Source organism: Agelaius tricolor, unplaced genomic scaffold (assembly GCF_023055355.1).
Source record: "Agelaius tricolor isolate 1412-34295 unplaced genomic scaffold, bAgeTri1.0.p SCAF_11, whole genome shotgun sequence".
NCBI lineage: Eukaryota > Metazoa > Chordata > Aves > Passeriformes > Icteridae > Agelaius > Agelaius tricolor.
Window position 1 is genome coordinate 2,300,392 of NW_027269271.1, and position 24,522 is coordinate 2,324,913.

A 24,522-nucleotide genomic window follows, 5' to 3' on the forward strand; every position below is an offset into this window, starting at 1 on the left:
ACTCAAGTCCTTCCACTAGAGGAGGCTTCACTGTAAATCTAACCTGTTTCTCTGAAAGGATCCTTTCCTGAATGCACCACAGGCTTTTTGGGTGGTTGTAATTTGGTCTGGGGTTCCTCAGGAATTGAGAGGTTGTAAATGAGAGAAGCTCATCTTTGAGCTTCTCAATCCCAATTTTCCATTGCTCTTCACAGTTTTGAAAATGTGAGCCCAGGAGGAAAGCGCTCTGATCTTGGTGTGGAAGTCCCTGGAATTATTGTGGGTAGATAAAAAAATCTATCAGAAAACCCATGGTTACAGCAGCGTGAAAGAGTGTTTCATCTTCAGCATCCAGACATCTTTTTAACACCAAGACTTATCCTCACTATTCCTTGGTGTTGAGTCTCTATCAGCACCAGCTTTAGAAAGAGTGCTGGAAATGTCTGAGCAAACTCTGGCAGTCAAATCTTGCCCTGGGTGAAAGCCTACATCAAAACAACACCTTCTAAGAGATTTCTTCCACCCCTAACACCTCTGATGAGCAAAGCCCACCTCAATTTTGCCTCCATTTCAAAAGTCTTCACAAACTTGACCATTGGTATCTTTTGAATCACTTTTTCAGCTCTTCAGAGAGCTTCTCTGATGTCTTCTGTGTTCTGACAGTCTCAACTTCCACCGCCAATTCTCCAGGACCTCTAGTGAGTACTTTTCTCTAAAGTATCTGACAATTCAAATGGTACCACAAATAAACAAACAGGGTAATGGTGTTCAGTGGAGCTGAAATCAATCCATCCTCATCAGCTGCCTCATTCCACCTACCACCACCAAGAGAGATCCAGCTGAACCTCTGAAGTGACTTTGGTCATGTCTACAAGATTCCTAGATGAAGTCAACAGTAATGACACACATGCATTGAGAGCACAAGATTTATGCCTCCTGTGACTTTTTGTGGTGTCTTTACTGTGGCCAAAATGAGGGAAGAATGTGGTGATGGACTGTGTAGCTCCTTAGCTGGACAAAGCCACAGTGCAGGTCCAAAAGCCAGGGATGATCCAGCAGGACATTTGTTCTTTTTCACTTGCCAAACGTTGAGGACAGTGAAAGCATGACCAGAACAGTCTCTGCTGAAGCAGAGTCCTCTCCAGTGGTGTGTTCTGGACACAAATGGAGGAAGGTAGAGAAGACACCCGTGCCTGATGAAGTACATTTCCAAGCAGCAGCTTCACAAGAAGATTTTTACAAAACAAAAGGATAAGCAGGTAAAAAAAACAGCTCAGGACAATTTTGGCTGCTCTGCATTCAAGATTTCACTGGATGCCATCACCTGTGCATGGCCCTTGAGGACTCTAGCTGGCAAAAGGCTCTGCCCACATAAAACAGCTTTCATTTGCCATGTGGTTTTTGTGCTGAGATTGTCCAGGAAATCAAAGCGAGGATGGGGAGTTGTTAGCCCAAACGAGCCAGACTTCTCAGCTTATTTGAACATCTGGCCGATAAAGCCGCGCCGCGCGATTCCGGATGAAAAGGTGTTTGACATTCAGGCCTGGGTGACTGAGGATGGGGGACCCTGCTCTCAACCTGCCAGATGGCCAGACAGATGCAATCCTTGCCCTTGTCAATGTGTGGCCAATCTCTTTGACTGACTGTAGCCATTCACTGATCTCCAGTAACATGGGCATCAATGAGAGAACAGATGGGCCTGCGTGGCCACAGCAGAAATGAATTTAGCTCCTGTCCCAGGTCCCACTGCTTCCAGTTCCACCTCCTCTTCCAACATCACAGCCCTCCAGGGACTGCACTGCTGGTCATTTCTTTCTCATGACCTGTCCTCTGATTACTTTCTTTCCACATGATTTATAATGTATTTAAACCAGGAAGTCCTACAAATTCCCAGGAAGTCCTATCTTTGTTCAGGCTACTTCCTCATCAAAATCTCAGCCAAGGATATGGGAACATAAAGAAGTCCACAGTGTAAAAGGAGAAGCATTGGCCATCTTCACCGCTTCATCAGCTTCCATGATCCTCCCTGGAGAATTCAGCACATCTGATGGCTCATGGTCCTGGACACAATTGTCCCAATCTTTCTCAGACAGGTATTTCAGACCTAGCATGTGCAGGTTTGCTTCTTGCTGCTAGGGCCTACAGGACAATTTGAAGCAGGGGAGATCACACGATGTCCTCAGGATGTGTCTTTGTCCCAAAATGTGACCATGCAGCTGAGCTGTTACATCTGCATGGTTCAGCTGGGAGGGTCTCATTGTCAGGAGATAAAAATCCAACACAATTCCAGCTGTGTTCTCAGGAGAGGACCTACAAGGACACCCAAAGCCACCACCTCTGCAAGCTGACCCAGAGCACCTGGGGCCTCCCCACTGCTCTGCCACTGCTGCAGCATTACAGGCAGGGTGTGGGACCTGGGCCAGGTGAGGAACACTTGATCTCTAAGCAGAAGAAGGATCTCTGTGGCCTGCAAGCTCCACTTTACTGCTTTAGCACCGCTGACACTTCAGGCACGCGAAAAGAGGTCAATGACTCCAGACTGCAGACAAGTGAGCCACAAAGAGGACCCAGGAGCTCAAGTTTTCCCTGTTAATAACAGGACTGTTTGTCCTTTCTTGAAAGAGCAGTGTTATCCAGGGATTATCTCAGCTGTTTACTGCAGGGCACTGGCCAATTTATCTCTGAAACAACCACGTTACTGCCTGTGGGGAAGGCGAGGAAACAGCCTTGCTCTGGAGCACTATTTAACCAGTCAGGCACTGAGGAAATGCTTTCTCTTCTATGTGCAGCCCAGATCCAAACCCACTCAGGCAATCTGAAGCTGTGCCCTTGCTATTCCAGACCTTTGGATCTGACTCCAGCTGAAGAAAGAGGAAAAGAAGGAAAGCTGCATCTCTTTGGTCCAGACTGACGTGGGCTGCAGGACAGCATCACAGGCAGCAGGCCTCTCCCTCCACACACACAATTCTGCCCTCTCCAGCCTTTTCTACAGGGGTGCTAACATCAGGAAAGCCCACCTGAACAGGTATTTTGTGTGAGCTCTTTGGAAAGAATGACATTTTTGAAAATGCAGTTAAATCTTCAATGGTTGAGAGAACGGGAACAAAAATCCCTAAACCAAAAAGAAACAAACAAAACTCCAGCAAACTGTCTCTGCAGAGCTCTGCTGCATCCACCTAAGCCCTCAGAGCACCTGAGCCAGAGCAGACAGCCCTGGGTGAGGAAGAGGTGGGAGAGATTGTCCCAGCCAGAGACTCATGTCACTGCTTCCTCCCTTTGTTTGACCCCTGGCTCTCAAATCCCCAGAGCCAGAGGTGTTTCTGGAGTGTGATTCCTCTGATACCTGTAGAAGCAGGGTTGTGTTCACTACAGAAGCATGTCCTGATGGCAGCCAGCATCTGCATGGCCTGTGTAACAACATCCTGCTGCCCACCATCCTCTTTGCTCCCTTCCTGCCTCTCTGATAACACCAAGCATCCCATCCCTATGGAAGGGCACCGTGAGCAAACACTCAGCTCAAAGGCTCAAGAGTGGCACATTCCCACTTTCCCTCCCACCCCTAAAAAGAAAACACAGATATTTGCATGGATTACAAAGTGTATGGTACCCATGAAGTTATTTTTTCCCCCTCTCCTTCTAAACAAATATCAGTTTTCCATTGCTCTTGGATCTGCAGCCCCTGATCATTTTTGGGTTGGCCAACCTTGCAGCAGGCACCAGGCATGAACTGAGCATCATTCTCTAGCAGAGGAGTTGAAATCTGGGCAAAGTGCTCTGTGCCTTTGACTCTCAAAACAAACAAATGGAAACCACAGCAAATGGGAAGGAAGAGGGGAAAGGGAAGGGAACGACCCATGAATTTCTCTGGATTGCACTGACACAAAGGGAAAATAAAATTCACACAGAGCACACTCTTGCAGGTGATCCAGACACTGTCATGTAAGCAATCAAAAGAGATAACCACAACAGAAAGAAAATCAAAGGATAAAAATTTACCCAAAACAAGCCCCACAATGGCATGAGCTAGGACATCTCAGAAATGCTGTGGTTTGTCCATTAGGATCACTCATGCTTTCAGCCCCAGTGAAATAAAATCATTACACAATAACTTTTCGAGTACTCTTTTTCTCCCCACAAAGTGCAAGCAATCCCAGCCATGGTTTGTGGACCACTTTTCTGGTTTGTGTTTACCATCCATGCATATAACCCCCACCACAGCACCACCAGTCACAAGGTATGATCACATCCTGTTTTCCAACAAAAAACAGAACACGGAAGGGGAAGAGTGAAAAAAAGGAGAAAATAGGGAGAAGAAAGCAAAGAAAATAAAGTATCCCCCCCAAAAATCCACCAAACCAAACCCATTTCCCTCTTTTGTTTTTTTTTTTAAGACCACAAAAGCGAGCAAACCAGACCCAGAGAATAAAAGCTGAAACAACCAAAAGGAGAAAACAAGAGAGAGACTCGAGGGAGAGGGGAGAACAAACAAAAAACTGAACACTGACAACCCAAAATAAAAGAAAAATCAAAACTAACCAGCTGAATTGGGAGTTGAGGGTGAGTTAGCCTGGCTTCCATGGGCTGACACGTTGGTAGCCGTGACAGCTGTTTTGGCAGCATAAATATTGGCTTCCTCTTGAAATTTACCTATGTTCTTCTTGTACCGGATTCTCTTATTTCCAAACCAGTTTGATACCTAGAGCGAGTTCAAGAGAAGACAAGGACAAGTTAACGTTTCAGTTCTGCCAAGTGCAAACCTGGGTGAGGAAGGTGGATTAGGTCATGTTAAGCAGTGCAGATTCTTTCCCCCCTCAGTTTTCCTAGCACCTTCCACTCATGTGTGCCACAACAAACCCAGGAAAGGTGATGGGAGCCCCTTGGGAGCACTGGGTTTGTGTGGGTGTAGCTGGTTCTGCTATAGATGGGATGCTCCACAGGAACCACCAGACCCACCCCACAAAAATCTTAAGATGGATTCAAAAAACCACGACAAAGTCAAATGACCCCAAAGCTGCACAATTTGAGAACAGGTGCATGTCATTTTTATTTGCCTCCTCCTCAGTATCCCTCTGATGGGATAGAAGCCCTGATTCATCAGAGAATTGACTGGGGCCTGGCTGACACACAGAATTGCCTCAGTATCAGCAAAGCTCTCTTTTGATCCATCTGAGGGAAATCAGGGCACAAAGCCAGAAGCGGATGCTCTGAGCTTGGCTTTGCAAGGTTTAGCATGAGCCAGGAACTTCAGGGGAAGGATGGAGAAGGAGCACAGGACTTGTCCTAAAACCTAACTTTGGTCCCAGGAAAGAAGTGTGTGCCTTGGGAAGGGGTGGAAGATGTTTCCACTGTGTTTGCTCAGAGACATGCTGATGATATTCAGCTTCACTCGTGGGCACTATCTCACACTGAGCTATTTCAGACATGGGAAAGATTCAACCCCACAGCTTGAGAAGCAGCTCTCAGCTTCTTCAACGGCACTGAACACAGAGAATCAGGGTAATGTCTTCCTATGTGCAGATGTCTAAGCAGAAGACAACTCCCAGCCACTCCTGACTTTCTTTGAGAGAGCTTATCAGGATAAAGGGAATGGGCAAATGAGGAGGATGCTGCAGCTCCCCTGAAAAGTTCCAACACTCCTAGGATTGCTTGGAGCTGCAATTTTGAGCTAGCAAGACCAACCCCTTTGGTGAGATTCCAAGGGCATTCTCCCTTTACTTGCTGGTGAGCAAGTACATCAGTGCTCCCTCTTCCAAATAAACCAAACAAGAGCCAAAGACACAGAATACAATAATGGATGCTCATCCTTTGAAGCCCATGATTTCTTCCTTATCTCAGGGAAAGCTTAGGCTTGGTGCTGCTAACTGAAACCCATAAGCTTTTATTCCTGTGCTTTCTATCTGCAGTGCTTATAAGAGCATCCAGCAGCTTCCACAAAGAAGTGGCTTCAGCCACCAATTTAATGGCTACTGAGCTACAGGTATCCAACCCTGCAGAGCAGGAAAGAGAAAATATAACCTGCAGAGGCTCAGATCAGCACCCAGCCCAGATCTAGGAGCAAACATTTGGATGGCACCACCAGGAGCTGGTGCTGTTGGCAAGGAACTCCATTCCACCTCTTGGTCCAGCTTTGTCACTAATGACAATGTGCTCCTTCACAATCTTCCCACATGGGCATCTCCTCATGACTGCTCTTCCCATCCTGGGTGAACTCTGAGCACCACAGGGCAGGAGGTTGGAATATCCAGCCACCACAACCTATTTGCATTTTAAAATCTGTGAAGCACCTGCCTAATCTGGTCAGACTCCAAGGTCAGATCAAGCCTGCTCAAGGACTTGCACACATTCATGGGATCCCTGTGTACCCACTTAGTCCCAGCAGAACCAGACCTGAATCTGTGTTTGTTTCTGCCTTACTTGGGGACCTGTGTTCCCACTTAGTCTCAGCAAAACCAGAGCTGTTTCTGCCTTACTTGGATGAAGAAGGGAGGCAGATCCTGGAGACAGGCACAAAGCAGCCTTGATACAGCACGCTCAAAACCCCCTCCTAAGGGCAGCACTTCTCCTGGGCATTTTGTCTTTGCAAAGGAGAAGTTGTAAGTGTGAACAGATAAATTAGAAGTGAGAGGGGAAGCACTGGGACAGCTGGAGCTTTACTTAGGCCAATATGTGCTGTCTCCTGTAGGTAACTCTGGGAAGAGGCAACGTTTGGGTCTTCCAGCCCAGGGGAGGCAACTGGAGTCACTCAGCAGGCACTCAGCACGGTGATGACACCTTCCCCTGGATGCTGCTGCTCCTGCTGAAGGCAGACACGCTCCCACAAGGACACCAGATGCTGCTGCTGTCTGCAGTTTACTCAAGTGACGAGCAGGCACGTGCCTGGGGCTGGGAAGCAGCCCAAGGCAGGGAATGCCACGGGAGCCTAGAGGGGCTGCTAAGCTCATGTGAGGACAAACCTACCACAGGCCACAAAGACTGGCTCTCAATCACACAGCCTGCTCCAAAAAGAGAGGAAATAGAGAAGGGCAGGCCTGAGCAATGTATGGCTGAACATTTCAAGGGCTGGCTGTGCTCCTCACAAATCACAGCAGCTCCCAGGTCAAAGCTCCAGACTCCAGGAACTATGTGGCTTCCTTGAACATATGGAAATAATTCATTTTGTTGTTAATAACCATCACGTTCTGAGGGATGTGCAAGTCAGGGAGATGTCATGATCTGCAGCACAAGGGTCATGACTGAGAGAAATGACCCTGAGAAATCCCACCCTCACTGAGCACAAACTGTACCTGCTGCACCCAGATCCTTCCCACCTGGACTTGTCCATTCTATCTTATCAAGCAAAACCTGCACAACTCTTCCTGATGCTTTTAATCCCCTGAAGAAAGGATTTTCAGATCAAACAAGCTCTTCTTGCAGGCCAAGCCAGCCACTAATTCCTTGAGGAGACTTTGCCCCTCTGGGTGCTGCCACACCATTTCTGGGTTGTCACACCTTGGCTGCACACACAGCTCTATGGAGCCTTCATACCTCCTAAATCCACCTTCAGCTTTCCTTTTCCATCCATGGCTCCAATCTGCAAGTGCCATCTGCACTCCCACCCACTCTCACTAACCTGCACTAAACTGATTTAATGATTAAATGCTCAACACTGGACATGGCTGACTGGTCTGAGGTCTGGAATTCCCTTCCCCATGCTGAGGTTTCCCACTGGTCCAAACTTTGAGCTCTCTCACCTGTGAGACTGTGATGCCACATTTCTTGGCTAGCTCTTCTTTGGCTTCCTCACTGGGATAAGGGTTGCTGAGATGGGAATAGAAATACTCATTCAGGATTTCCGTGGCTTGCTTGTTGAAGTTTCGTCTCTTCCGCCTTCACGTGAAGAAAGAGTGGGAAACAGAAGGAAAAGGAAAGGGAATGAGCACCAGAGATCCAAAAATAGAAAGCAATTTTAGATACTCTTGAGTTTCCCACTTTCCTCCCTCCCCTCTGTGCTTGCATGGAGTGCAAGACTCGTGGCCAGAAGTTTCTGATCTGCCCCTTGCTGGTCACCGCTCTCTCAGCACCTCTCAAAGCAAGCAAGTCTCCATCTCAAATTTATCACTGTGTCCTCCAGCTCACAGCAGAGTCTGAAAACTAGCATGCAGCTCCTCCACCTGGGAAGGTGACTCCTGACACCTGGCTGTCGTGACCACAGACAGTGCTACTCTGCAAAGCTCTGTGCTGAGGAAGCAGAGCTGGATATATCCTTGGGGAAGTCTGTTCCATTCACACCTAGGCATTATTACCTGTCTGACCTCTCTTTCCTTGTATCCCTGGTGCAGCTGCCTCTCCTCCCCATTGCAAGCTACAGCCCAAGCTGCAGTCTGCACCTAACCAGCTTGGGAAATAAAATAATTTTACAGCAATTTGAAAATCTGGGACAATAAAAACAGTGGGAAAAGAATGGGAATCTAGGGGGGACAGGATGGCCTGGAGGCTAAACTTTCATCCCTAACTGAAGTGTATGTTTTCACCACAGAGGTTTGTTGCAATATGCCACATGATTTCCTTCTGCCACAGCAAAACCAGGATGTACAATTCTCAAGGTACAGCTGGGAGCCTCACCCATGGATGGTTTGAACTGCAGTGCCCTCCCCTGCTGAGCCACAAACCACTATGGGATAAAGAATTCACAGAATTCCCAGAATGACTGGGTTGGAAAAGACCTGCAAGATCATCAAGTCCAACCCATGCCCTAACACCTCAACTAAACCCTGGCAAAAAAGAAGGCAAAAAACTCCTCTGGCTCAATGTCCCAGACTGCAAGGCAAGATGTATTCTATTTGCCATCTGGATGGCAGTTGTCTTCTATTAAGTGGGCAGTTTTCCTTATCTCTTCCACACCCACTCCTCCCTTCTGGGGAGGGGGGAACATCTGCTGATAACAGCTATTGAATGTCACTGCATGGCTGATAAGAACTGCAGCATCCCATTGAGAGATGTGAGCCCAGAGGGACGAGCCAAGCATTCCTAACTGGATATAATCTGGAGATTCTGGAACACCAGCACAGCTTCTCCACGGGATTCCCCAGATGAACAGCAGCTGCCTCTTCTTCCAGATCTTCAGAGGAAAACTACACCTTTCTACAGGATCCTTGCTCCAAGAGAACCACACCTGACACTGCAGGAGGGCTGCAGCTACAATTCCAATGGGACTGCTGCCAACACCCTGACCCACAGGGTGTCAGATTGTGTTCTGACTCTGGCAGTGTTGTTTTTAGTTTACTGAATTGTTTATTTCATCCTTTTATTTTCTTCCCTAGTAAAGAATTGTTATTTCCTGCTCCCATATTTTTTGCCTGAGAGTCCCTTAATATAAAATTTATAGCAATTCAGAGAGGGGGGGGTTTACGTTCTCCATTTCAGGGGAGGCTCCTCCTTCCTTAGCAGGCACCTCTCTTTCCAAACCAAGACACTCAAGACACAGCCCTTCAGCTGGGCCCTCATTTTACTCCAGAACCAAACCTGCCCAACAAACCTCCCAGACACTCCTCTCCTCACACAAAACCATTTACCTCCAGCTGGGGGTCTGTGTACAAATCATGAATGGGACAGGGCTGCTGGGAACGTGCCTTGAGCTGTTTGATTTTCCAGCATCAGTCTCATTACATGACAATGGGAAGATGCCAGCAGCTCACATCCCAGGCAGCAGACACAGAACTTAATGTTACAACACACTTTAAAAGTTTTTTGAGCAATCACACAAAGCAAAAGCACATTGACAGTAGTTCTATCCAGCCACTATAAGCACAGGTACCTTTGGTTAAAACAATGCTTGCTTATTTTGAATACAATACCTGCTTGTAAGCCTGAAAACACAATGCACAGAGCTCCATAATTAAGCTTTAACCTCCCTAATATCTTGCTAGATAAACTTTTCTGTAGCTTAGGGAGTTATTCTGGACAAGCATTAATACACAGACCATTGTTCTGTTTGTCCTTGCTTTTCCAGTTCTTACATAATTTTTCTGCTGACCAATCTCATGGCTGCTGCTCAGCTCCAATCCCAGTTCTGCTGTCTCTGAGGCCTGCCTTTTGCAGCTTTCCCAAAACCCTCTGATTTTGTGGATTCCCACTCCAAAGGGCACCGCAGGAAGGTTTGTTGGGGTTTGGGCTCACCGTGCGTCCAGGAACCGCGAGCGCAGGATCATGACGGCCTCGCACGTGCTCTGCTTCAGCTGCATCTGGATGGAGCTGAACTTGCGGTGGATGATGCTCACCATGCGCTCGATCTCCTTGGGCGAGATGGGCCGGGTCCGGCTCTGCTCGCGCAGCAGGTTCATCACGTGCGTGGTGAACTCGTTGCACGCCTGGCATGGCAGGAAAAGCAAAACAAACCCCAGGATGGGAAGGTCATTCGGTGGTGTTGAGGACGGGGCAGAGGCAGCGTGGCTACGGGAGGAGATGGGAGTGCAGGCTGTGGAAATTTAGGGCACTGGGAATATTTCTCTGTCTGCTTTGGGGTGTCTTGACCCCCAGGGGAGTGTCACAGACATTTTTAATGAAAAATCCTTTGTTTAGGACTTTTCCTCCTGAGAAGCTGAGAGGCCTCAAGAACAAAATGTAAACAACGGTTATCTGCTGCTGTGGAATGCAACAGGTGCATCTGGGACTGGCCCATGTTGGTTATTTCTAATTAATGGCCAATCACAGCCCAGCTGGCTCGGACAGAAAGTCCGAGACACAAGCCTTTGTTATCATTCTTTCTTTTTCTATTCTTAGCCAGCCTTCTGATGAAATTCTTCCTTCTATTCTTTTAGTATAGTTTTAATGTAATATATATCATAAAATAGTAAGTCAAGCCTTCTGAAACATGGAGTCAGATCCTCGTCTCTTCCCTCATCCTCAGACCCCTGTGAACACGGTCACAGGAGAGCACTGACTTTGACCCTCTTTCATGGAGAAAGTTTCCCAGACTTCAAAAAAAGCGTGGAACAGATTATAGAGAGCAGTGTAGGTGTATCACTTGGTGAGAAATTGAGGTTTTGGGATTTTTAGTATGCTGTGGATGGAAGCAAGATGGAGGGCACAGGGTGTCATCCTGGGTTTCTTCTTCATGCTTCTTTCTCGGGTTTGGGTGGGATTTTGTAATTGGGCAGAAAAGTCCCCATTGTGGGCTCTTTGGGATCACTTGTTGGGTTAAAAGTGAAAATAATCTAGGTGTCAGTTCTTAATTGGATAATTTAGTCTTAAAAGACCTTGGAACAAGAGATTGTTGGCCATTTTGTGCCTTCTAATGAAAAGCTACTAAACTCACAATAATGGGACTGTTTTACTGATAAAAAATAATAAACACGAATTACTATCTCAAGTACCTTCAATCCAAACCCAAAAAAATCAACAGCTGATACCCCCACACAGGCCTTGCTGGCTGGGGCTTTCCAGAGCACGCTCAGAGCAAGAATGTGCTGCACTCAGGGGACGATGCCTTAGGATTTTAGCTTTTGTATTTTTCAGATCCTGTACTGCATTAGTGTATAACTCTGAACTTCATATAGAGTGTTAGTTAACTCTCTTCACGTTTTGGTCAGACAAAACAATTCCTCTAGGCCTGAAACTCAAGGACATCCTCTTTGCCTCAGGCCCCAAAAAGTGTAAACAAAAGTGAATTGGGAGGAGAGCAAACTGCGGGTGTCTGACTTCATCACCTGAAGCTGTAATTGGAGAATGAACTCCTGATATGCAAATAGACCAAACTTTTATGTATCTGAAAAACTCATGACATGGTTCAATTTGGGTGTAGCCCCTTGGGGAGGCTTCGTCTGCCCTTCATGTACCTGAAGGCCCTCCATTAAATACATCCACTTTTATCCTTTTAACTTTGTCTGGCCTCTGTTTCTAGCTAAGCCTGAAAAAGGCATCAGGGAGAGAGAAATCTCCCTGGGCTGCCAAACACAGGGTGTGAGAGACTCCCAACAAACATGCTGGGAAAGACAGGAACTGATTTCTTTGCTCCCAGGGGGATCATAGATGGAGCTGGGGCAGATGAAGCCCTAGGATTCATAAAAAGCATGAAGAAGTGCCAGCCACTGTTTTCCTGGAGGAGCTATAGATTTATCTGAGGAGGACCATGCACCTTTTGACCCACTGCCCCTCCTCCTACAGCCCCACCATGTGTCCTGCAGAGCCCCTTGTGCTTCACAGGAGCAGCTCCCAGAGAGACACAGCCCTGCTCCGTGCTCTTGGCACATCAGCTAGGAAGTAAATAAGGATAATAATTAAAGCCTGAGTGAGGCAGGAGCCCTGACAAATAAGGGCAAGCAGGTAACAATCCCAATTAGTTTGCTGCTGGCACAGCACTGGCTGGCTGCTCCTGCTGTCCCCACGCTGTGCCTTGAGGACAGGGCACAGAGAGGAGCCAGGGGACAAGGTGGGGGGATTTTGAGGATTTTGAGATCAAGGCCACTTCAATTCCCTCTCCCTCATCCCCATGAGCACCCCACTGGCATAATGGGATCCCCTGATTCCCAGAACCAAGCCCCAAAAACCAGTGGACAGTGATGGCTGGAGAAGCCTTTGGTGCTCCTGGGGTGTGGGTGCTGCTCTGGGGACAGTGTCTGCAGCTCCCATGCCATGATGGGGAAAAGGGGCTGGCAGGGGAGAGAAACACTGGATTTGTGGGCTGGTGGCATGGCCTTGACCTGCTGTGTCTTACCCCACCCTTCCAAGGTGAATTCCCACCATGGCCCAGACCCAACAAGGAGACACCCCCAAGGCCAGCTCCAGCTGCTGACTCCCATCTCCCAGGATGAGTGCTGGCTATCAGAGCTCTCAGACACCCCAGCTATTTCAGATCATCTCCTCTTGGCATGAAATAAAGAGCATTAAGGGCAAAATCACCACTGATTGCCGTGCTGACCCAGCAGCAGCCAGACTGAGAAGCCAGGGGCTGAGCTCCCAAAAGCTGGATTGGAGACAGTGGGAAGGAGGTGGAAAAACCCTGAGCCATGGTGTTGCAGGAATGTGGGTGATGGTACCAGAGATGGTACCAGAGATGGTGGACCAGCAGAGTCACTTGCAAAGCCAATCAGTGGCAAAACCAAACCCTGTCAGTGGGTTGTGAGAAGGAAAGATGTGGCCCATCCCAGGCTCTGGGCCTGGCTAAAGGCTTCTCTCTTCTGGGTGTCTCTTTGAGGAGCAAAAGAGAAGCAAAACCAGAATCAGAACATCAAACAAACAAAACTCCTACCAAGGGGAGGAAGAAGCAGAAAGTCCTGAAAGTCCTTCCCTGAAGGCTGTCCCTGTCTGTGCCAAGGGCCTCTCCTGGCACTTGGGTAGCAGAGGACATGAGGCCTCTCCCTCTACCCTCTTCAGCCTGAAAGATGATCCCTGAGGTGCTCTCCACTCCCACCCATGTGGGATGGCTGAGGCTCCTCCCTGTGCCTCAAGGCAGTGACAGCATGGAGAGGCCACCAAAGGCCATCCATCCTTCCTACCAGCCCTCTGCCAGCTCCCTGCCTGCCCTAAGGCTCTCCAAAATGCCTCTCATGACATGACTGTGCTTGGCTGCTCCATCACCAGAGCCCTGCCTGGCCGCCCTGACTCCAGCTCTAACCCTTCCTTCAGCTTGGCCTGCGTGGCCATGGGGATGGGACATCCCCAGCCCCACCACACACCCAGTTAGCCAGGTAAAGTGGAGGCTTTTACTGGACCTAAACCAGGGACCTGAAGCCTTCTTGTCCACATCCACAAAGCATAACGTTGGGGCAGAAACAGAAACTACATGGGCAAGGTCCACAGCAGCTAAGAGAGGTCTGCAAAACATCTGGAAGCACTTGAAAGGAACTGGTTTTGAGCACTGACCTGCAAAGCTCTTAATGAATTTGTCAGTGTTACCAATAGCTGTGCTCATAACCCAAGTAGTTTTTCTTTTTTAACAGTAATTTACTACAAGAAAAAAGATTTTTTTTTCCCCTGGAAAGAGAGCTTTTCAAGGAGAAAATATATTCAAGGAAGATTCTGATTCAAGTCTTGCTTGGACAGTTGTCATCACTGAGGCCAGCATATCAGAGAGGCCTTTTCCTTCACAGGACCAATTCTGGGTAAGATATCAGGGGAGAAGTGAAAAGTGAAAATCCAAGGGGCAACCCATACTGTGGCCACAGCTCTCTTCACAGAGAGCAGCAGGCACAACTCCCATAGGATTTTTCCTGGGGAAGGCAGTGAGAACCTCAGAGAAGAAGAGAAAACAATTCTTATCTCTATTCACTGTTCCTGTTGCTTTGCACACGTGGAATGTGTTATGGAGATTATTTACCCAAAGTGATTTGTTCATTGGACACTGGTGAAAGTTGTTTTGATTCCTTGGCCAATTGGGTCAAAGCTGTGTCCTGGCTGTCTGCAGACAGTCATGGGTTTTTCTATTGTATCTCTTTAGTATAGTATCTCTTGAGTATGTAATTTAGTATAGTATTAGTGTAATATAGTATAGATTAATAAAGCATTTGTTCAGCCTTCTGAATCATGGAGTCAGAGCACATTATTCCCTACATTGGGGTTGCCCTGCATCGATACCCATCCCAGCATAAAACCCCAACCCTGCCAACCCTACAAAAACCATGTTCCCACTCCAGGGAACACCCAGAGCCCACACCCTCCTAACAACAGATGTCAGCAGCTGTGCAGACCCGCTCTCTGCTCCCAGCAGCCCCACCACGAAGGAGCCTGTTACCTGCTCGTACTTCTCCAGCTCCGTGTGGTAGATCTGTCTGATCTGGGACAGTTTGGCTCTGTAGTCCGAGTGCTCCACCGAGTTGTCGGAGCCGGCTCCTCCGGACGCGGCGGCGGCGGCGGCAGCGGCGGCCGAGCCCCCTCCCTTCTCGGGGCCTGCCACCCCCTCTGCCAGCAGCATGTTGTCTAACCTCATCAGCTGGGGGTCCGTGGGCTCCTCCTCCTGCGCCCCCCGGATGCTCAGCACTGCAGGAGACACAATGGGGAGAGGAAAACCCGAGTCACACCTGGGTTTTAATTCAGGGAAGCTCATCCCAAGCTGGACTGACCCCATCAGCAGGGGTTTTGTCCCTTCCCAACAGGTTCCCCAACAGGCTCCCTAACAGGTACCCCAACAGGTTCCCTGTTGGGGAAGATGAAACAGGAAAGCCTTATAAATATGATTGTCTGGTAAAAGATTTTGAGAACATAGAAACTATAAGTGAGATTGAAATGAAAGCAAGCTTTGAGATCCCTCAGTTACTGAACAACTGGAAAACAATGGCATGGCCAGCTGAAGGTGATCCCCTTTTGATGGAACAACACCCTCTGCTTGCAGAACAGCTCCAAGGGTCAGAGCAGACCCTACTGGCTTGGCAGAAGGGCTCCAGAGAGGAGTTTTAAAGGTTTAAAACGTAACACAGTATGGTAATGTAATGATTCTTATAGGTTGTATGTAAATGCTATAGGATCTGTATCTTGTATTAGATTGGTTAGTGAGAATTAGAATATTCAGCACAGAAGAAGATTTATGGTATTGTAACGAGAACCTTGCACTCTTACCCTTTTTACTCTCTTACCTTTTTTACTCCCTTATGCTCTTACTCTCTTACCCTCTCATCCTCTCTCCCCCTCTCTTCTCTGGGGCCTGCTCTGAGCTGTGGCTGGCAGCTCCCAGCAGGGCCCTGCACCCAGGCCCTTTGCAATAACCCACAAGTTCCAAGCCCTGGCTGCAGAGATCTCTGCTCTCCATCCTGACTGTCCTACCCCTGTTGCTCCAACAGTTCCCCAAGAGGTTCCCCAAGAGATTCCTCAAGAGGTTCCCCGACAGGTTCCCCAACAGGCATCCTGATGCTCCAAGTACTCAGCACCATGCCTGGCATCACTCATCACTACTTGGCACTGCAGCTCCCTGCTCCTTCTCCTCTGTCCCACAGGACTAGAAGTAGGGGAGACCTGGCAGTGAGCTCACCACAGAGCTAGCCCACAAAGCAACGCTTTCTGCTGGAACAAGCAGCAAAACTCCTAACAACAGCAACCAAAAAAACCCCAATAAATGTACCCATGCTTGCTGCCAGAAGCGATAGGGACCATATCCAGACTCAAGCATGAGATGGGAAGTTGGAAGGGAAGTCTGTAGCCCTGATTCCATCTTGCTCAGGGGTCCTCTCATGTCACCCAATGTGTCATTTACATCAACCCCTGATGGCAGAGAAAGATGCACAGAGCCTGGGGCAGCTGTGCCTTGGCTTCCACATCCTGAAATATGGACTGTGGAGAGGGCTTGAAGTCCATGCTTTTAGCCATGCACTGGGAACATGTAAAAAACATGTATGAAATAAATTTTATTCCTGGAAAAATGCCTTTTCTTTAAGAATCCAGTCATTCCAGTGATGCTGAGAAAAGAAGCAATGATGAATTAATCCTCCCAAAGTGACTTTTCAAAAAAAGGATCTTCCTCCCATCTTTTGCTCCCTGCCTAAATTACTGCTCTAAATAAAAGTTATCCTGTGAGGGCTTTCCTGGAAAAACAACCCAACAACTTGGGATGTCTCATGTCTGAAAAATGGAGGTGCCCTATGTGCTCCCCCTGTGTCCCCCTCCAAGGTCTGTGTTTGAACACGGAATGATAACGTGAGATTCACACATGCACAGCTGCACAATAAACAACAAAAATAAAATAAATCCTTGATGAGTGAATAAAAAAGGGCATTTCCTAAGGGAAAACAATGGCATTTCCCCATCTCATCTGGCACAGGGGCTCTGAGCACACACACACCCCATGAGCACACACTCTTTGCACATCCAGAGCTGGGAAATGCTGCGTGGATTTTGATAAAGCCATGCCTGCTGACACCTGAGATGAATTTGACTCCCTCCCAATCCATGGCACAAACAAGAGCAAGTGATTATCCCTGTCATTTAAAATAAAAAAGTAAGGGAAGATCTGTTAGCAACATGAAATAAAATCACAGCAGTTAAAAAACCCCAGCAACCACCGGGTATGGTCTTCCCTACTCTGCAATAAGTTAAAGATACAGCTATTATCAGTATAAAATTGAAGTAAAAGACCCTGTTGAGAGGTTTGGTTAAGACTAAAAAGAGCTTTTCTAAAAAGCTTCGAAGCCTACTGAAATTACTATTTTCAGGACATTTCACTCATTCATTTAATTTTATTTTATTCATACGTTTGGACCAGTTACTCATTCATGCATTTATTGGCATTTTTTTGTGATTAAAATGTGCACTGTCAACAAAGGTGGGAAGGTGGGCAGAAAAAAGCCTAAGAACAGTAAAATTGGAACTAAAAATAAATAATTCTACGCTAGGGAGGATCATTTCTATATGGAGGAATGAGGGCAGAGTGCCAAATTTGAAGCTGAGCCCTCAGGAGACAGGACCAGCATCTCCCCCCACCACGGGAGGCTTCCCATGGCACCCAGCCATGATAAATAGATCCAAGGGGAGAGGACAGATTGCATCAAGAAAATGGTTTGGGGTCTATGGTCCATAAACTGAAATATGAGGCAAAAGTAGCCAAATCCCTTAAAAAGAGAAGAGGAAAGTTGACAGGATGCAGCAGGGAGAGAGACTTGCCATGAAAATAAAGAGAATAAATTCCTATTCTTCCAGGCCAAAAAAAAAAAAAATCAGTCAATTAAAGCACATCAAAGGGCTAAATACAAAAGGAAAGCAACACAGGTTAAAAATAAAAAAAAAAAAATATTGAAAACCACCTCAAATAAACAAATCAAAAGAGGAGTTGCCAAAACAGGCGCATCTGGATTTCAAAAGGGAAATATTTTTAGATTAAAAATCTCAGGAATCATTGACCTGACAGGTAGGCACGAGTGATTAATTAGTTTATGTTTAGAGAGCTGCTTGCTGATGAAAAGTGCTGTGTATTCCTGGGAGCTTTATTCCTGTGCCACACACACAGACCAGCACCCAGTGCAGGAGACCTGAACCCAGCCTGGGCTTGGCTGCTCACTCACAATAAAGCCTGGGAGTAAATAAATGGAAAGGCCAAGGTGTCTAAGCAGGACTGATGCTGCTTATTTATCCCTGGAAGGCTGTGCTCAGCTGAGGAGAAGACAAAATGATTATTTAAAAGCTCCTTTTTTATCTTCCCACTGCTGGACCAGCTCTGACACGGCTCCTGCCAGGATGCCTGGGATGTTGGGCTCTTTGGAAGCTCCCAGCCTCCAAAGTACCCTCTGTGATGGGATGAGGAGTTTGGGATGGGTTTGGCAGCACCCAATCTGTAGTGCCCAGGCAGCTGGTGGCAAAAGAACCCTGCTCTCCCACCAAATTAATACAGAATAAATGAAGCAGAACAGTCCTCAGTGCTCCAAGGGGCTACAGGCATTTAGGCACCCAGGCATCCTCAGGACCCCCATTTGCTGCTCCTGATTCAAGAAAAGGGGGGAAAAAGGATAACAAAAAGAAAGATAGCGATTGGCAGCCGCGGGGGAGGAGAATTCCTGCAAGACTTTCTGTCCTTGGCTGATTTCCCGCTGGCTTGGCAGCCTCTGGAGCTGTGGTGCTTGCCACTAGATGGTGCTCAGCCCTCACCCAGGTCCCCTGCTGATCAAAATGCGTTTTTAGATGTAAATATATACACACACAAAAAATTTAAAACAAAAATATACACACACACATATACATACACATGTATGTGTGTTATATATATAGATAGGGGTGTGTTTTAAAAGCAAACCCATGGCATGTGCCCTGTCCCCCCAGCTGGAATGTGGCTGTCACAGGGTCACCATCCCTGATGACAGCAGCAGGAGCACCTGCAGTCCAGGCATGGTCACCACCAGGGTCACAGAGACCCATTCCAGCAGCTGGAAAATGGCTCTCAAGCTCCCACATTTGCTCCTTCTCCCTTCTTGAGGAAGGGATCACAGCCACAGGGTTCAGAGGACATCCCTGGGCTGGCTCTGTGGTGTGGCTGCAGTGCAGGACACGGGAAGTGGTGGCAGGATTGACCTCAGAGAAGCAGGTGAGAGGACAAAGCCAAAAGCAGCTCCTTGGCTCTGTGCCTGCCCTGAGATTCAGGGACACAGGATGGAAGGTGCCTTGAGCCACCAAAGCTCCCAGATGCTCCAAGATGCTTCCCACAACATCTCCAAGGAGTATCTGCAAAGCAGCCAGCTCCATCTCCTGTGAGATGAGCAGCCAGCCCCCCACATGTCCCCACAGCTTGGAGCTGTGCTGGTGTCCCCTCAGGTCACACAGTCTGAGGTACAGCCAGGGCAGGAGAAAGAGCACTTGCCAGTCACCTTTGGAACAGACACCAGCCTGGGGCTGTGAAGACACCTAAGAAATCCACAAAGAAGGGCACCAGACTCCTCTGGTATCCATGCCACCATCCTCTACCTTATTTACTCCATTTTTCTGGAGCATTTTTCCAGAGGAATCTGAAAAGCACAGGAGCTGAGCACACAGTCATCTCTCTTTTCCAAGGCCACAACAAAACACTTCCACTTAGCAACTCTTTCCTCTCCAGCCCTTCCAAACCCTCCAAATTAGAGGTGTACAGGCAACAGAGACAGAACTACACGACGAAGGCAATCAAACATGCTGGGGGTGATGGCAGAAGCTAAGCAGGAGACTGTGGCTTAGCAGTGACAACAGCAAAGGACCTTCCAGCTCCATCTTTCTTCTAGAAAGGGCAATTTATCCTGGTGGTCAGTGTCTTCAAGCTGAGGAGATGTGGGAAGCAGGGCCAGACTCCATACAGCCCCTCACAAGAGGGTGTGCTGGTGACACAAGATGCCAACCCAGGTTGTGACAATGAAGGAATTGGTCCCCAGAGTCAGTGGCTCTTCCTCTGCTGACTTCAGCACAATCCTGAAGAATTTCTGTGACTGCCTGGTTAAGATTCCCTCTGACCTTATCACTCTGCACAGCTCCTGAAAGGTGCCTGTGCTCAGCTGGGGCTGGGCTCTTTCTCCAGGCAGCACTGACACAACCAGAGCACACAGCCTCAAGCTGTACCAAGGGAAATACAGATTGGATATTGCAGAAAGGGTGATAAAAGTTCTGGAATGGCTGCCCAGGGAGGTGCTGGAGTCCCCATCCCTGGGTGTGTTTAACAAAGCCTGGATGTGGCACTGGGTGCCAGGGTTTAGTTGGGGTGTTGGGGCTGGGTTGGACCCAGTGGTGTTGAAGGTCTCTTCCAACCCAGTGATTCTGTGAATTCTGAGTGAATTCTGATGACACAAGCTGGCAGTTCCTCTGCAGCCCCATTTGCTGACACCAAATGATCCAGGGGCTGGATCTGGTGGCTGGGCACTCACACAAACCCTCCCTGCAGAGGAACCTGCTGGGTGATTTTCATGAGTTCAGGAGAAGCGCTCGCCCTCCCACCCCAGCTCGGCTGCTTCTGGATGGGTTTATCCTCGTTGTTTCTACCCATTCCCAACTTGCTGAATTGCCTTTCCAGGGGGACATTTTAAAGGAGAAGGAGATTTCAAGTAAATGATTGCAACTTATCGAAAATAATGTGCTACTTAGCATCGGAGACAAGCATCCTGGCAGGCAGAAATGGGAAGCGGTGCCGGAGCAGATGGGAGTAATTACGTTGTGATTTTCAGAAGGGTTTTCTTTTCCTGCCTCCACTGTGCCTAAGATGTACTGGGAGGTGGGAACAACCCACCCAACAACGGAGTTTTGGGAGAGGAGGACAGACAATTCCTCTTGTCAGGCTGTGAGGGGGCCTTTGGTGTCACTTTCTCATGGGGAAAGCAGAGATGTCCATGCTGGTGGAGCACTTCTGGCTGCCCTTTCTGTCCTCTCACACGGCCTCAAGGGGGTGAGATGCCTGCTCCCCCTGCACCAAGGCACTCATCTGCCCCAACAACAGCCAAGCCAGACACCAGGGTGTAGCCCAAATCCTTTCCTGGAGCAGTGGCTGCCCCTGAGGGTGGTACAGACAAAGAGGACTTGGCAGTTTCTCCCTGGGAACCCCAAAACTCCTGCACACACCCATACCCCAAACAGCCTGGCTTTGAAACACACCTGGGACATCAGCTCTCTTCCAGCTTTCTGGGATTTAGGATCAGCAACATTTGATTGGGGAGACCCAGCTTTAGGACTCACAAGCTCACTGGAAAATGTTGGGGTTTTTTAAAAAAATATTTTTTTACAGCTGCAGATCTAAACAAAAGCCAGCAAACACAGGGACAGCTCTGATGCCAGCAATGCCTCTCCTAACAAAACCAGTAACTAACCACCTTACTTTAAGCCTATCTCAACATTCCCTCGAGCCTGAGACTACATTTGTGAAGGCTGAGGATCAGAAGACTGAACTTGGGACAAGAATACTCCCACCTGCCTCATATTTGAGGACAATTGCATGTTCAGGGATTGCATCTTCCTTATGTGTAGTCACAACCAAGTCAGGAGAACTGGGGTTTGCTTCCTTGGCTGATCCATGATACCACAGGCTTGAGGTGCTCTTCCCAAACTTTCTCCGTGCAGAGAACTTGCCAGAGTCCATGCACCTACCTAAATGTTGCAGACATCTTGTATGAAAAATCCTTTCCTTAGGACTTTTCCTCCTGAGAAGCTGAGAGGCCTCAGGAACAAAATGTAACCAATGGTTATCTGCTGCTGTGGAATGCAACAGGTGCATCTGGGATTGACCCATGCTGGATGTTTCTAATTAATGGCCAATCACAGCCCAGCTGGCTCAGACAGTCTGTCTTTGTTATCATTCTTTGCTATTCTATTCTTAGCCAGCCTTTTGATGAAATCCTTTCTTCTATTATTTTAGTAGTTTTAATGCAATATATATGATAAAATAATAAGTCAAGCCTTCTGAATGGGTCAGATCCTCATTTCTTCCCTCATCCTGAGACCCCTGTGAACACTGTCACACTAAACTCTTGGGTTTTTCTCCTATCCAAGTGTACTTGCAGCCTACCTTCTTCTGAAACAGCAAATCCCCCACAACAAGGAAAATCCAGAGTCTTGGATCCTACCAGAGAATCCTGGAATGGTTTAGGTTGGAAAAGACCTTAAAGGCCATCTCATTCCAACCCCCTGCTATGAGGAGGGACATCTTCTACTACTTTAGGCTGTTCCAAGCCCTGTCCAGCCTGTGCCAGGGCCTCACCACCCTCACTTTTGTGCTCTCTTTAAACACCAAATTGCCTTCAATACCCAATGCTCAGAAGAAATGAACTCCCAGAGCTTTGTGGAGGTTACTGAAGCACCCCTGGCTGGGTCTTCACCCTGCCAGGTCCAAGGTCCACGGGACACAGGAGAAATCCCATCTTGGCAAAGCACACAGTGTCCACCTTCAATGGGAATCACAGTCTGTAGAAAAGGTGGAGCACTTCAATGTCAAATAATCACAGGAGTTTTAAACCCTGGTTGAATATATTCACCATGTTTAAGTAAAGCCACTGAGAAAATCAAGGTCAAAGTGCAATTACCTATTTCCAACATAAACAGAAGCTGGAATTTCTAAACACACAGACACACGCCCTTCCAGGGAGCAGGAATTAAGAGAAGCTCACGGGTTTTTTTTCTTACAATTGACATTAAAGTTCCCCTCCTCACTTCAACCTTTCCAAAACTTACAAATGGATGAACAGATTTCTGCTCAAATTTTCCAAAACAGGCTGCCGTGAGATGAGGCATGGAAAAATTCAGCTGGCAAAACTGCTTTTTGTGCATTTACTTATTTTATTTATTTCCCAGCAAAAGGAGGAACTCCGTGAAACCAATGGGTCATTTCTTCCACCAATTTTCACTGTGTAAAGCCATAAAATAAACCAAAAATCCCAGCAACAAATCAAGAGAGAGGCTTGTACCCATAAGCACTGCAAAGCCACCCTGGATCATTGTAAACCCACTTCTCTTCCCAGCACAGGAGTGTGCTTCAGGGCTCTTTGGAAAGAAAGCAGAGAAGCTTTTAAAGGTGGAGAAATGTTCCTGCAGTCCATAAAACTGTGATAAGATACTCCCACAGAGACAGGAGCAAGCCACATCAGTTCAGAGGAATGGTCCATGTGGTCCTAGAGGTCAGCTCCAGCCATGGCCAACCAGCCCAAGGCCAACAACAGAAGCATCAGATGCTCAGGGCAGCAGCACTTCCCCCAGATCCCTCCCACCCACCACCAGTTTGGAAACTTGCATCACAACTCAAATTCAGATCAATCAAAAATGCTTCCTGAATCAAAAATGAAATCTCCGCCCACTTCATGTTATCAATTTTTCCTCTCTCTTTCTCTCTCTTTCTTGTTTAAATAAAAATTTGGGTCAATTTCAAACCAATTAAACTGCTTTAAAAACGTAACTTTGAAAAATAGTAACTCCCTATCTTTCTGGGGTGGAAGTGTCCAAAGTATTTACTGAATCCAACATAATTAAAAATAAAAAAAAGGGACTACATTTCTCTCAAACCTTAACTTTGGGGTGTAAGAAACGGGAGAAGGGAATTTATCACATGCCAAAAAGTTTCTCAGCTCCCAGCAGCAGCTCTCCATCACTTCAGGAGGGTGCAGCTTGGATGTGCCATGGAAGCTGCAGAAGAGAGACACTTATTTCATAGTGCTGGCAAAGAGTCTGCACCAGTTTTCTCCTAACCCCATCCCAAATGCCAAATGAGCTGCCACTGAGAGAGAGGATCTGGCAGCAAAATGATCAAAAGATCTGGAAAATTATTACTAACATATTCTGTGGAAAAAAATATTCCCCCCTCAAAGTGGACAATGATCTAAAATAGCTGAAAAAATAAAGCAAAATGTTGCTGTGATTACTGAAAACCAGATTCTCTGTGAAATGTGACTCTGTGGGGAAGCTGAATGAACACAGCTGAGTTCATCTTTCCAGTCTTTCCCTGGACCCTGCTCCTGCTGACCAGTTTTAGCCCATGGCCAGTGACTGAGCCTGGTATGGAAACTTCTGACCCCAGCCCCACACACCCAGTTATTGATATGGATGGCTGTGGTACAAATTTAAGTATTTTCTATTTTTCTTCTTGCAGTCCTGATGCCAAAATCCTTGTTTCCTTGTGGATGCTTTGCTGCAGGCTGGTGGGCTTGGGCGGCAAGACTCCCAATCTGGAATTTTCAAAGCTGATATTTGGGGACAGGGAGCACCTTCTGCACCACACACAGATGGCTGAGCAGAGACTTCAGCAGCAGAAAGCAGGCTGGAAGTGCTTCCACACATTAAAGACAAGGCAAACAGAGCCTAACACTCCACCAGTGGACAAACCACTTCCTCCCCTCCCACTCACAGCAGCTTCAAGCCTGCCTCTGCCATGTCCCACAAAGCACAAACTCTCACCTAATTAAGCTCATCTGCTTCCCCCAGTCACATACTGCAAATAACCCATCACCCCAGAGCCAGACTCTGGGCTCAGGGGGCTCAGTGTGTCTTACTGGCACACTCTGTCCTTGCAGGAGCACAGATAAACTGTGGCCATGCCCAGGCCCCCTGCCCAGCCCTCTGAGCACCTCGCAAATCCCAGGCCAGGCTCAGGGTGTGATGCTGGGGAGATGCTGAAGCTGCCTGGAGCAATGCCACACTCTGATCTCACAAAGCAGTTCTCCC

At 47.7% G+C, this 24,522-nt stretch overlaps 1 protein-coding gene across 2 annotated transcripts in view; it reads right to left on the reverse strand.

The window, feature by feature from the left end:
* PBX1 (PBX homeobox 1) overlaps nucleotides 1–24,522 on the reverse strand; it is a 133,053-nt gene that overhangs the window by 15,536 nt on the left and 92,995 nt on the right. For both annotated transcript variants that reach the window (XM_071435804.1, XM_071435803.1), the window contains exons 3-6: nucleotides 14,687–14,931; nucleotides 10,135–10,325; nucleotides 7,710–7,845; nucleotides 4,516–4,675 (exon numbers count right to left, since the gene is read on the reverse strand). In XM_071435804.1, coding sequence (XP_071291905.1) covers nucleotides 4,516–4,675; nucleotides 7,710–7,845; nucleotides 10,135–10,325; nucleotides 14,687–14,931 — 732 coding nt within the window. The remainder of the gene's footprint in view (nucleotides 1–4,515; nucleotides 4,676–7,709; nucleotides 7,846–10,134; nucleotides 10,326–14,686; nucleotides 14,932–24,522) is intronic.